The 14,065-nt window shown below is 36.0% G+C and overlaps 1 protein-coding gene across 12 annotated transcripts in view; it reads right to left on the bottom strand.

Moving 5' to 3' along the window:
- The window catches only part of ST7L (suppression of tumorigenicity 7 like), a 102,029-nt gene that overhangs the window by 66,307 nt on the left and 21,657 nt on the right, over positions 1–14,065 (bottom strand). For all 12 annotated transcript variants that reach the window (XR_010659203.1, XR_010659201.1, XR_010659205.1 and 9 more), the window contains one exon: positions 11,818–11,896. Coding sequence is in view for 9 of the 12 variants with exons in the window: in XM_065906928.1 (XP_065763000.1) it covers positions 11,818–11,896 (79 nt within the window). In the remaining 3 variants the exon portion in view is untranslated. The remainder of the gene's footprint in view (positions 1–11,817; positions 11,897–14,065) is intronic.

Here is a 14,065-nt window from a genome sequence, read left to right as displayed (position 1 = left end):
AAGGAAAGATATACCCATTTGAATGCAGAGTTCCAAATAATATAGCAAGGAGAGATAAGAAAGCCTTCCTCAGTGATCAATGCAAAGAAATAGAGGAAAACAATAGAACGTGAAAGACTAGAAATCTCTTCAAGAAAATTAGAGATATTAAGGGAACATTTCATGCAAAGATGGGCAAAATAAAGGACACAAATGTATGGACCTAACAGAAGCAGAAGACATTAAGAAGAGGTGGCAAGAATACACAGAACTATACAAAAAAGATCTTCACAACCCAGATAACCATGATGGTGTGATCACTCACCTAGAGCCAGACATCCTGGAATGTGAAGTCAAGTGGGCCTTAGGAAGCATCACTGTGAATAAAGCAAGTGGAGGTGATGGAATTCCAGCTGAGCTCTTTCAAATCCTAAAAGATGATTCTGTGAAACTGCTGCACTTAATATGCCAGCAAATTTGGAAAACTCAGCAGTGGCCACAGGACTGGAAAAGGTCAGTTTTCATTCCAATCCAAAAGAAAGGCAATGCCAAAGAATGTGCAAACTACCGCACAATTGCACTCAACTCACACACTAGCAAAGTACTGCTCAAACTTCTCCAAGTCAGACTTCAATAGTACGTGAACCATGAGCTGCCAGATGCTCAAGCTGGATTTAGAAAAGGCAGAGGAACCAGAGACCAAATTGCCACCCACTGGAAAAAGCAAGAGAATTCCAGAAAAACATCTATTTCTGCTTTATTCATTATGCCAAAGCCTTTGACTGTGTAGATCACAACAAACTGGAAAATCCTTCTAGAGATGGAAATATCAGACCATCTGACCTGCCTCCTGAGAAGTCTGTAGGCAGGCAAGAAGCAACAGTTAGAACTGGACATGGAACAACAGACTGGTTCCAAATAGGAAAAGGAGTACGCCAAGGCTGTATATTGTCACCCTACTTATTTAACTTATATGCAGAGTACATCATGCAAAATGTCAGGCTAGATGAAGCACAAGCTGGAATCAAGATTGCTAGGAGAAATATCAATAACCAGATACACAGATGACACCACCCTTATGACAAAAAGTGAAGAGGAACTAAAGAGCCTCCTGATGAAAGTGAAAGAGGAGAGTGAAAAAGCTGCCTTAAAACAACATTCAGAAAACTAAGATCATGATATCTGGTCCCATCACTTCATGGCAAACAGATGGGGAAACAATGGAAACAGTAAGAGACTGTATTTTCTTGGGCTCCAAAATCACTGCAGATGGTGACTGCAGCCATGAAATTAAAAGACGCTTACTCCTTGGAAGGAGAGCTATGCTCAACCTGCTGCTGCCACTGCTGCTAAGTCGCTTCAGTCATGTCTGACTCTGTGCGGTCCCATAGACGGCAGCCCACCAGGCTCCTCTGTCCCTGGGATTCTCCAGGCAAGAATACTGGAGTGGGCTGCCATTTCCTTCTCCAATGCTCAACCTAGACAGCATATTAAAAAGCAGAGACATTACTTTGTCAACAAAGGTCCATCTAGTCAAAGCTATGTTTTTCCAGTGGTCATGTATGGATGTGAGAGTTGGACTATAAAGAAAGCTGAGGCCAAAGAACTGATGCTTTTGAACTGTGGTGTTGGAGAAGACTCTTGAGAGTCCCTTGGACTGCAAGGAGATCCAACCAGTCCATCCTAAAGGAAGTCAGTCCTGAATATTCATTGGAAGGACTGATGCTGAAGCTGAAATTCCAATACTTTGGCCACCTGATGTGAAGAACTGACTCCTTGGAAAAGACCTTGATTCTGGGAAAGATAGAAGGCAGGAGGAGAAGGGGATGACAGAGGATGAGATGGTTGGATTCTATCACCAACTCAGTGGACATGAGTTTGAGCAAGCTCTGGGAGCTGGTGATGGACGGGAGGCTTGGCGTGCTGCAGTCCATGGGGTCGCAAAGAGTCCGACATGACTGAGAGACTGAACTGAATTTATCTAATTTTCCTTTTGTGCCTTGTGCTTCGCTGTCATGTCTAAGAAACCACTGCCAAATTGATAGTGATGAATATTCTAAAAGTTTTATAATTTTATCTTTTAAGTTTAGCTCTTTGTTTACCAATTAATTAATTGTATACAGTGTGAGGCAAGGGTCTAACTTCATACGTTTGTTATGTGTTTATCAAGCTGTTACTGTTTGTTGAAAACAATTCTTTCCTCCATTGAATGGTCTTGGAACCTTTTCAAAAGTCAATTGACCATTGGGACTTCCCTGGTGGACCAGTGATTGAGCATCTCCCTTGCAGTTCAGGAGATGCAGGTTCAATCCCTGGTCGGGGAACTTGAACCCCACATATTGCAGAGTCACTGAGCCTGCCTGCTGCAACAAAAGATCCTGCATGCTGCAACAAAGACCTTGCATGTCACAACTAAGACCTGAGGCAGCCAAATAAATAAATTTTTTTTTAAAAAAAAGAGAGAACACATATTGGATTTTTTAAACAGAATCAATTGACCATAGATGTATGAGTTTATTTCTGAGCTCTCAGTTTGATTCCATTAATCTAGAAGACCTTCCTTATGATTTAGTTATTGTAACTTCATAGTAAGTTTGGAAATCAGGAAATGAGTCCTCCAACTTTGTTCTTTTTCAAGATTGTTTCATGTTTCATCTACTTGAAGTTTCTTGTAATTCCATATTTTTAAAATCGTATTTTAAGATATTTTGTCCATTTCTGCAAAACCAGCAATTGAAATTTTGATAGAGATTGCAATGAATTCATACATCAACTTAACAAATACTAGCATCTTAACAATAATAAGTGTTCCAACCCATAAACATGAGATGTCTTTTCATTTATTTAGGTCTTCTTTAACCTCTTTTGATAATACTTTGTAGTTTTCAGTGTACAAGTCTTGCACTACCTTGGTTAAATTTATTCTTAAATGCTTTAATATTTTTGATGCTACTAATGTTTTCTTAATTCCTCTTCAGTTGTTCATTGCTATTGTATAAAAATACAACTGATTTTATGTTGATTTTGTTTCCTGCAACTTTTTTGAAGTCTTTTAGTAGCTCCAATAGTTCTATGGTGGATTTTTTTTTTTTTAGTAAAAAGTTTTATTGGAGAAAAATAGAATAACCATGTATACAGGGAAAAGAGCACAAAAATTCAACTGATACAGGACTGAAAGTCACAACTACCCAATGCTGTTTGCGATTACTTTCCAATTTCTTAAATGGCTTCCCTCAATTTTTTAAATAGTCTTGCCAATTTTTTTCAGCTGAAATAGCATCAAGTTTTCAAAAAATTAAGAGCCTCAGGGAAGGGACCAGCTTTTAAGATAACAAAGGTGACACCAAAAGTATCCTAATAGAACCAATTCTACCAAAAAATTCCTGAAGCACATAACTATTGAGTCTGGTAGAACAGTAGCTCAGAGACCATCAGGGATTAGTTAGAACACTGACTCAGATGGTCCAGTATGCAGAGAGGGCAAACAAAAAAGCTGCATTTCCCTGTCAGATGAGTTCACCTAAGAAAACCAAGGAGGTGCTAAGAAAATACAGGCAATGGCTGCTCAAAATAATTAAGAAGGCATTCTAAATACCACAAGTTATTAGACAACAGTGTGTAAAGTGAAGCAATTAGAAAACAGGCAACTTAAAAAAAAATATGGTCACAGGTCTTTGAGAACTGAAGAAAACAATCAAGAGCAAACACAAGAGCTGAAAGTCTCAGCTGAGGGTTGAAAGTGAAAGTGAAGTAGCTCAGTCATATCCGACTCTTTGCGACCCGTGGACTGTAGCCCACCAGGCTCCTCCATCCATAGGATTCACCAGGCAAGAATACTGAAGTGGGTTGCCATTTCCTTCTCCTATGGTGAATTTTTAAAAATTTTCTACATATAAGATCATGTCATCTTTGAACAGAAATACAAAAGTCATTTTCCCCCTTATTACCTAAGTGCATTGGTTAGCACTTCCAGTACAATGTTAAATTGAAGTGGCAAGAGCAGACATGCATATGGGTTCAGTCATGTCCAACTCTTTGCAACCCCATGGACTGGAGCCTGCTAAGCTCCTCTGTCCATAGAATTCTCCAGGCAAGAATACCGGAGAGGGTTGCCATTTCCTACTCCAGGGAATGTTCCCAACCCAGGGATCATCTCCTACGTCTTCTGCATTGGAAGGTAGATTCCTTACCACTGAGACACCTGGAAGCCTGGCAAGAGCAGGCATTCTTGCCTTATTCTTGATTTTAGAGGGCAAGCTTTCAGCCTTTCAGTCTTAAGTATGTAGTTAGCTATAGGTTTTTTAGAGATGTCCTAAACAGTCTGAGGACGTTTCCTCACATGCCTTGTCTTTATAATAAAATGGTGTTGGATTTTGTCAAATACTTTTTTAGCATCAACAGAGATGCCTGCATGGTTGTTGTTTATCAATGTGGTATCTTACATTGAATGACTTTCACATATTAAACCACCCTTGCCTCCCTCATATAATCCCACTTGGTCACATAATTCTTTTGTACAATTCTTTTAATTTGCTGCTGGTGTGCTAGTATTTTGTTGAAATTTTCTGCATCTCTATTCATAGTGAATGTAGCCTGTAGTTTTTGTTTCTAACGATGTCTTTCTTTGCTTTTGGTGTAAGAATAGTACTGGCCTCACAGAGTAAGTTAGGAAGACTTACTTCCTCTTCTATTTCTTTGAAGAGATTAAGGATAGGTGTTAATTCCTCTTTAAAAGTTTGGTAGAAATCACTGGTGAAGTAATCTGGTCCTAGGATTTCTTTGGAAGTTTTAACTGAAATCTCTTCCTTGGTTACAGGTATATCCAGATTTTCTATTTCTTTTGGAGTCAGTTTTGGTAGTTTGTGCATTTCATTTGTCCATTCCATTCAAGTTATCCAATTTGGCACACAACTGTTCATAGCATTCTCTCACAATATTTTTAATTTCTTTAAGGTTAGTAGTAATGTCCCCAGTTTCATTCTTGATTTTAAGTAAGCTGAGTCTTCCCTCTTTTAACTGGTCATCTAGCTTAAAGTATGTCAGGTCTGTTGATGTCTTTAAAAAAAAAAATTTCGTTTTATTGATTTTATTGTTTTTTATTCTCTGTTTTGTTTATATCTAATATTTATTACACTTGATCTTAGCCAAAAGGCCAAGAAGACTAGACATGGAACAACAGACTGGTTCCAAATAGGAAAAGGAATACATCAAGGCTGTATATTGTCACCCTGCTTATTTAACTTATATGCAGAGTACATCATGCAAAATGCCAGGCTGGATAAAGCACAAGCTGGAATCAAGATTGCCAGGAGAAATATCAATAACCTCAGATAACACAGATGACACTATCCTTATGGTAGAAAGCAAAGACCTAAACAACCTCGTGATGAAAGTGAAAGAGGAGGGTGAAAAAGTTGGCTTAAAAACTCATTCAAAAAACTAAGATCATGACATCTGGTCCCATCACTTCATGGCAAACAGATGGAGAAACAATGGAAACAGTAAGAGACTTTATTTTCTTGGGCTCCAAAATCACTGCAGATGGTGACTGCAGCCATGAAACGAAAAGACACTTGCTCCTTGAAAGAAAAGCTATGATCAACCTAGACAGCATATTAAAGAGCAGAGACATTACTTTACCAACAAAGGTCCATCTAGTCAAAGCTATAGCTATTCCAGTAGTCATGTATGGATGTGAGAGTTGGACTATAAAGAAGGTTAAGCACTGAAGAATTGATGCCTTTGAACTGTGGTGTTGGAGAAGACTCTTGAGAGTTCCCTGAACTGCAAGATCCAACTAGTCAATCTTAAAGGAAATCAATCCTGAATATTCACTGGAAGAACTGATGTTGAAGCTGAAAACTCCAATACTTTGGCCACCTGATGTGAAGAACTGACTCCTTGGAAAAGACCGTGATGCTGGGAAAGACTGAAGGCAGGAGGAGAAGGGGACAACAGAGGATGAGATGGTTGGATGGCATCAGCGACTCGATGGACATGAGTTTGAGTAAGCTTCAGGAGTTTGTGATGGACAGGGAAGCCTGGTGTGCTGCAGTCCATGGGGTGGCAAAGAGTCGGACACAAGTGAGTGACTGAACTGAATCTTTATTACTCCCTCCCTTCTGCCTTGAGTTTAGTTGGCTCTTTATTTTCTAACTCCTTAAGATATAAAGCTAAGTCCTTGATTTAAGATCTTTTTTCTTTATTAATGTAGGTATTTACAGCTGTAAATTTTTCCCTGAGCATGTACTGCTTTTGTTGTATTTCATGATTTTTGATACATTATGTTTTCATTTTCACTCATTCCAAAGCATTTTTCTTTTTTTTCCCCCATTTATTTTTATTAGTTGGAGGCTAATTAGTTTACAATATTGTAGTGGTTTTTGCCATACATTGATATGAATCAGCCATGGATTTACATGTATTTCCCATCCTGATCCCCCCCTCCCGCCTCCCTCCCCACTCCATCCCTCAGGGTTTTCCTAGTGCACCAGCCCCGAGCACTTGTCTCATGCATCCAACCTGGGCTGGTGACCTGTTTCACCCTTGATAATATACATGTTTTGATGCTGTTCTCTCGAAACATCCCACCCTCGCCTTCTCCCACAGAGTCCAAAAGCCTGTTCTGTACATCTGTGTCTCTTTTTCTGTTTTGCACATAGGGTTATTGTTACCATCTTTCTAAATTCCATATATATGCGTTAGTATACTGTATTAGTCTTTATCTTTCTGACTTACTTCACTCTCTATAATGGGCTCCAGTTTCATCCATCTCATTAGAACTGATTCAAATGCATTCTTTTTAATGGCTGAGTAATATTCCATGGTATATATGTACCACAGCTTCCTTATCCATTCATCTGCTGATGGACATCTAGGTTGCCTCCATGTCCTGGCTATTATAAACAGTGCTGCGATGAACATTGGGGTGCACATGTCTCTTTCAGATCTGGTTTCCTCGCTGTGTATGCCCAGAAGTGGGATTGCTGGGTCACATGGCAGTTCTATTTCCAGTTTTTCAAGAAATCTCCACACTGTTCTCCATAGCAGCTGTACTAGTTTGCATTCCCACCAACAGTGCAAGAGGGTTCCCTTTCTCCACACCCTCTCCAGCATCTATTTCTTGTAGACTTCTGGATAGCAGCCATCCTGACTGGTGTGTAATGGTATCTCATTGTGATTTTGATTTGCATTTTTCTGATAATGAGTGATGTTGAGCATCATTTCATGTGTTTGTTAGCCATCTGTATGTCTTCTTTGGAGAAATGTCTGTTTAGTTCTTTGGCCCATTTTTTGATTGGGTCATTTATTTTTCTGGAATTGAGTTGCAGGAGTTGCTTGTATATTTTTGAGATTAATCCTTTGCTGTTGCTTCATTTGCTATTATTTTCTCCCAATCTGAAGGCTGTCTTTTCACCTTGCTTATAGTTTCCTTTGTTGTGCAAAAGCTTTTAAGTTTCATTAGGTCCCATTTGTTTATTTTTGCTTTTATTTCCAATATTCTGGGAGGTGGATCATAGAGGATCCTGCTGTGATTTATGTCGGAGAGTGTTTTGCCTATGTTCTCCTCTAGGAGTTTTATAGTTTCTGGTCTTACATTTAGATCTTTAATCCATTTTGAGTTTATTTTTGTGTATGGTGTTAGAGAGTGTTCTAGTTTCATTCTTTTACAAGTGGTTGACCAGTTTTCCCAGCACCACTTGTTAAAGAAGTTGTCTTTCTTCCATTGTATATCCTTGCCTCCTTTGTCGAAGATAAGGTGTTCCTAGGTTCATGGATTTATCTCTGGGCTTGCTATGCTGTTCCATTGATCTATATTTCTGTCTTTGTGCCAGTACCATACTGTCTTGATGACTGTGGCTTTGTAATAGAGCCTGAAGTCAGGCAGGTTGATTCCTCCAGTTCCATTCTTCTTTCTGAAGATCCAAAGCATTTTCCTAATTTATCTTGTGATTTCTCCTTTGACATCATTTGTCTATAGAGTTCGTTGTTTAATTTCCACACATTCCAATATGGTGAAATTTCTGAATTTCCTTCTGTTACTGACTTATAATTTCATTTCACTGTAGTGAGGGTAGACAGTTTATATGATTTCAATCATTTTAAGTTTATTGAGAATTATTTATGTCCTAACTATGATGTATCCTGGAGAATGTTCCATGTACACTTTGGGTATATGGAAATGTTGGGTAGATATGTTAGATACAGTTGGTTTACAGTGTTGTTCATTCAAGTCTTCTATTTCTTTGTGCAGCTTTTGTCTAGTTATTCTATCCATTATTGAAAATGAGGTGTTGATGTCTTCAACTATTATTGTTGAACTCTTTATTTCTCCCTCAATTCTGTCAGTTTTTGGTTCATACACTTTGGGGCTCTCTTATTAGATGTACACAAGTTTATAATTGTTGTATCTTCTTGATAAATTGAACTTTTGTCATTATATAATGCCAAACTTTGTCTTGTAAAAATTTTTGTCTTAAAGTCTATTTTGTCTGGTATTAGTTTAACCACTCCATCTCTCTTTGGTTACTATTTGCATGGAATATTTTCTTCCACACTTTCACTTTGTACTTGTGTCTTTGAATCTAAAGAACCTCTTGTAGATAGCATATAGTTGGACTACTTTTTTCCCTATCCATTCTGCTAATCAATGCCTCTTAACTGAAGTGCTTAATCTATTTACCTTTAAGTAATTTGTGATAAGGAAGAAATTGTTTTCTCCATTTTCCTATTTGTTTTCTATATATCCTGCCTTTTTTGTTGTTATTGTTCTCTTTCCCTGCATTATTGCCTTCTTTCGTGTTAGATATTTTCTAGTATACCATTTTGATTCCCTTATTTCTTTTTGTCATATTTTTTATTTTAGTGGTTAACAGTTAACAATTATATTTAACAACTTACAAAACCCAAGAATGAATTAATAATAATTTAGTTTCAATAGTACACAAAACTTTGCTCCTATATAGTTCCTCCCCCCTTATGTTGTTATGGTCACAAATTGCAACTATATAAACTGTACGTCCATCAACATAGATTTACAAAGACTGTTTTACACAGCTGTCTTTTAAATCATATAGATAAAAAGAACTGTGAACCAAAAAAATTTAATATTGACTTTATTTGCCTAAGTAGTTACACTTCTGGTGTTCTTCACTGCTTTATGTGGACTCAAGACTATCTAGGATCGTTTTATTTCAGCCTAAAGGCCTCCTTGTAGCATCTCCTGTAGGAGAAGCTCAGGTCTACTAGCACTGAACTCTGTTTTTGTTTATCTGGGAATGACTTCTCCTTTTTTTTTTTTTTGAAGGATAGGGTTGCTGGACACAGAATCCTAAACTGGAATTTTTCTTCCTGAACTTCAACCATATTATCCCATTGTCTTATATGGTTTCTGATGAGAAATCAGCTGTTAATCTTTTTTAGGATTACTCATACGTGATGAGTTGCTTCTCTCTTGTTTCTTTCAGGTATCTGCCCTTATCTCTGGCTTTTGAAAGCTTGATTATAATGTATCTCATGTGGATATCTTTGAGTATGTCTTCTGTGGGGTGCATTGAGCTTCTTTGATATGTAGATCCATACGTTTCATCAAATTTTGGATCTTTTCAGCCAGTATTTCCTCAAATAGTCTTTTTTGCCTCTTTCTATCGTTCTGGGATTCCATTATGCATAAGTAAGTATGTTTAAGTGTCCCACAGGTTTCTTAGGCTCTGTTCTCTTTGCTTCATTCTTTTATTTTTGACCAAAATCAAGTTTGCTGATTCCTTCTTTTGCCTGTTTAGATCTGCTGCTGAACCCCAATAAGAAATTTTAAATTTCAGTTAAAGTTTTCAGCTCTAGAATTTCTATTTAGCTTTTATTATTTCTAACTCTTTACTGATATTCTCTAATCCGAGACAGATTCTCATGGTTTCCTTTAGTTCTTTGTATATGGCTTCCTTTACCTCCTTGAGAACATTTTAAATAGTTGATTTAAAGTTTTTGTCTAGAAAGTCCAAAGTCTGGGCTTCCTCAAGGACAGTTTCTGCTCATTTCCTTCTTGTCTCTGTGAAAGGCATATTTTGCTGCTTTGTATGTCTTATAATTTTTTTGTTGAAAACTGGAAATTTAAAATATTATAATCTAGCAACTCTAGAAATCAGATTTCCTCTCCTCCCCAGGGATTGTTGTTGCTGTTTATAGTCATTTGTTTAATAACTTCTGAACTGATTTTGTAGTTTACATTCTCTATCATGAGTGACTAGTGAAGTCTCTGCTCTTTTAGCATAATGGTTAGTTAGTGACTTGATAGAGATTGCCCTAAACCCCTGAAATCAAAAACAAAACAAAAAACAAGTCTTTGTAGATGGGTTCTGTGTGTGTATGGGGGCATACCTTCAACATTCAGTCAGGCAGTTTACAACTCTGCCTTAGCTTTCACTTTCTGTTTGTGCAGAACCTGAAAGTTAGACAGATGTGAAAACTTAAGGCCTTAAGTCTTTTCTGAGCAAGTGCCCACACTTGGGCATGTGTATAGCTGCTGAGATTCCTAGGAATATGTGGAAGCTTTTAAAAACCTTTATTTCCCGGTTTCTCAATCCTCAGCTTTTCCTCCCAAGCTTTCTAGTTTGTCTATTGCTTGTCTGTTGTTACCCCTTGCTCCTGGCAGCAGGCCCTAGTACATTTGCCTTTAGATATTTTCAACAAATGCCAGCCCACACACCCCACTAACTGCACCCCCTCCCCCAGGATAGCTGTGTCAGTGCTGGGAGAGTTTCAGATTAACCAAAGTAAAAAAATCAAGCCCTTAGAGCTGGTCCTTCATGGGTTCATCAGACCAGTCAGACCATCAAAGAACAGATCATGTTCTTTGAGAATATGATCCAGTCTGCATCCTTTGATAGACGGAATTATACCCAGAAGCGTGACAGTTGTCTTCAACGCTACCACTGAGCTAGCAGGTGGAGGATGGGGTTAATGTAAGTTAAAACACAATAAATAAATAAATAAATAAATAAAGCTCTCTTAAAGAAATTCAGTTATTTCTTAAAATTGATTAAGCATTCTCCAAGTTGCAATAAACTTTTGATTAGTTTTCAGAGTCTCAATAAACTTGATTCACTGCTTGTCGAGTTCCCTACACTGCCATTTTTATTCTACCTTGGGTAAGTCTTCTTAATAAGGATTAATATATCTGTGGTAGGAGAGAAAGAAGGAGTATGGGGACAATGCTAAATTCATATTATTCAGGAGGCATTCCTTGATTAATCCCAACTAGGCCCATTTTTTTACTCTTGGCATTTATTTAATATTAGATCAATATTTATTGATCTGTATTATTTAAATATTAAGCTCACTTATACTTTTTAAAATATAAAGTTGATAGAAGGAACTTTAAAAAAATATATGCTGCTAACATTAAAAATAATAAGGTTAGAGCCATGTTTTTCTTATTTTGAATTCCCTTCCCAATCTTCCAATCCTACAAGCAACTACAGGTCTCAAGACTGAATGAATGCTTTGAGTGAATGACATATATGAAAAACAAAATTAAAATGGGTGGCATAGTGTTTTAGTACTCTAACTATCAAGTATTATCATCAATTAGATCAGTACCCTCCCTTTTGAAAAATATTTCCACATAATTTCTATTCAAAAGCACAGAAGATAAGTTTACAATTTCAGAAGCAAAAAACAAATGTCAATGAACACTACAAATTTTGTCCCTAGTATGCAAAAAGAGAAAGGTGACTATTAATGACTCCAAATGTCTTAGGGACAGAAAAAAGGAAACAAAATCATTTGCCTGGGTTTCCTTCAAAACAAACTTATTTTCCATATATTATAGTTCAAACTTACTCATTGTTTAATTCTAAAGCTTGATAGGCTGCTTTGATTCGAGCTGGAGGATTCCTTTCTCTCCATGCCTTCTGCATAACTGTAGGAAAAACATTTCAAAAAGTAGATGAGATGGCAAACATAAATTATCTTATGCAAAACATATAAAGAATGATTTAGAAGAATAAACAAAGATTTAAATAACATGTTTTATCTTAAACATAAGCAACAAACTGGGGTGATGGCTCACATTAACATTATGAAAAGTTTACACTAAATTTGGAAGCTTCACATAAAATAGAAATTAAAATATTATTTCTCTGATTTATGTGAATAATAACATAGTTGATACTCAATCAAGTTAACTATATCATTATTATACATGAACAGTTATATATCTAAATATATATTAAAACTGACATCAGATTATAATTAATGAAATATTCTTGTTCTTTTATCCTCTTGGAAAGGTTCTATGGAACTGTTAAAAATACACGAAAACCTTAGAAATCAAAGTTTTTATCTAATCAGAGATTCAGTCCACAAAGAATGCTTGAATTTGTATTTTATATTAGAGGGGGGAAAGGAATTAATTTAGGATATAGTACATTTATGAAAAATATGAGTCTCTACTAAGAGTCAAGAAAAGCCTGAATTAGGATCTCTCTGAAATAACAATATTAGTTTTGTTATCATTTACTATACCAAATTGAAAATTTCACATTAAGCAAAGTTTCTTTAAAATTAAACAAATAAATAAACAAAGAAGATCCATGAAACTATCTGGCCTATTTCAAGTTTGATAACAAAAATAGAGAATCTATGACTGTTGCTTTTGGAAGGAAACCTACAACTGTCCAGAAAGAATAATGTGGAAAACGTTTGAGTTTTCCTTTGGAAAAAAAAATATTAGTCTTGGCTTAGAAAAGGAGACAATATATTCTACTTGTGTAACAAAAATACATCTCTCATATCAAACATGTCACTAGCTAGCTGACAGCTAATGCTTCCTGAACTTGACAAATTGATGCAAGTCAGCACCCATATGATAATAACCAGGTAAAGAATAGCATTTTGCTTAAACATTAAAATATTACCTAAAAATCAAATATAATACTTAACTTGCCCATTTTTGATGATGAGGTTCTCTTCCATAAGTTAATGATATTTTCAGCTCCAATTCTGACACCGAATTTTAGTAACAATTTAAATGGTTACCTGGTACTCTAGCATATTAAGTATACATAGTAATTTATTTAACCAGTTCTCTTTTGATGGATAATTAATTTTTTGCTAATATAAAAATACTATGATAACTATCTTTTAACATCTATCTTTGTATACCTGGCCAAATATTTCATTTTTAGAAGTGGAATGGTTAAAAACGTACGCATCTTTTAAAAGACTTTGGATATATATTCCCAAATTCCTCTCAATGAGATTGTATTAATTCACATTTTTTCAGGCAGTGCAGGAGACTGACTATTTCCCCACTTCCTTAACAACACTGAGTAGTGTCAATCTTTGCTAATTTAATACATGAAAACTATCTCACTTTCATTTGTATTTCTTCTATTTCTAGTAAAGTCATCTAATCTACCATTAAGCATTTTTTGTTATTCATATGTTTTCAAATGCTCTATCCAGCCTTATTATCCCTCATAACCAATGCACTTCTAAGCTAAAGAGGAAATGGGAAATAAAGTAGAGGAAGGAAAATATTTACTTCCCTCTAAAACAAAGTTTAGAAATCATTTAGTATTCAACGGTTGATTGAGTATTTAACTGCTGATTTATTTTAGTCTTCAAAAGTTCTCTGTAAGAATTCATGATTTGCTTAAGAAATAACACAAGCAGTTAACAATTCAATCAAATTTATCTATTTTTCAAGTTAAATGCTATTCTAATACACTAACAAGCAGAAGGAACTAACTACCATTCAATCTAAGACCAGAGGTCAGAAATATAAATGCCTTGAGACCTTGCAGAACTAAAAGCACATGCACTGTCTAAAAGAGAGAATCACAGTTCAGGTCTAACTGATTACTGCCAAGTGGAAACGTGGGTCCATATTTTCCAACTTAAATTGTAAATCTGGAGTTTAATGTTAAATAATCTTTTGATTATGTCTGTTCACTATCATAAATAAACAAATCAACAGAGTAAGAACAAAAATCTACTAATTTAGTAATTACTAATGACAACAGTTAAGAGAAATTTGTCATATCACACATACAGACACATTTTTCTTTTTTTAATATAAAACTAT

This window comes from Muntiacus reevesi, chromosome 1, assembly GCF_963930625.1.
Source record: "Muntiacus reevesi chromosome 1, mMunRee1.1, whole genome shotgun sequence".
NCBI classification, from domain to species: Eukaryota; Metazoa; Chordata; class Mammalia; order Artiodactyla; family Cervidae; genus Muntiacus; species Muntiacus reevesi.
Note: the sequence above shows the minus strand (reverse complement) of the source record. Positions and strands in the feature narration are given on the sequence as shown.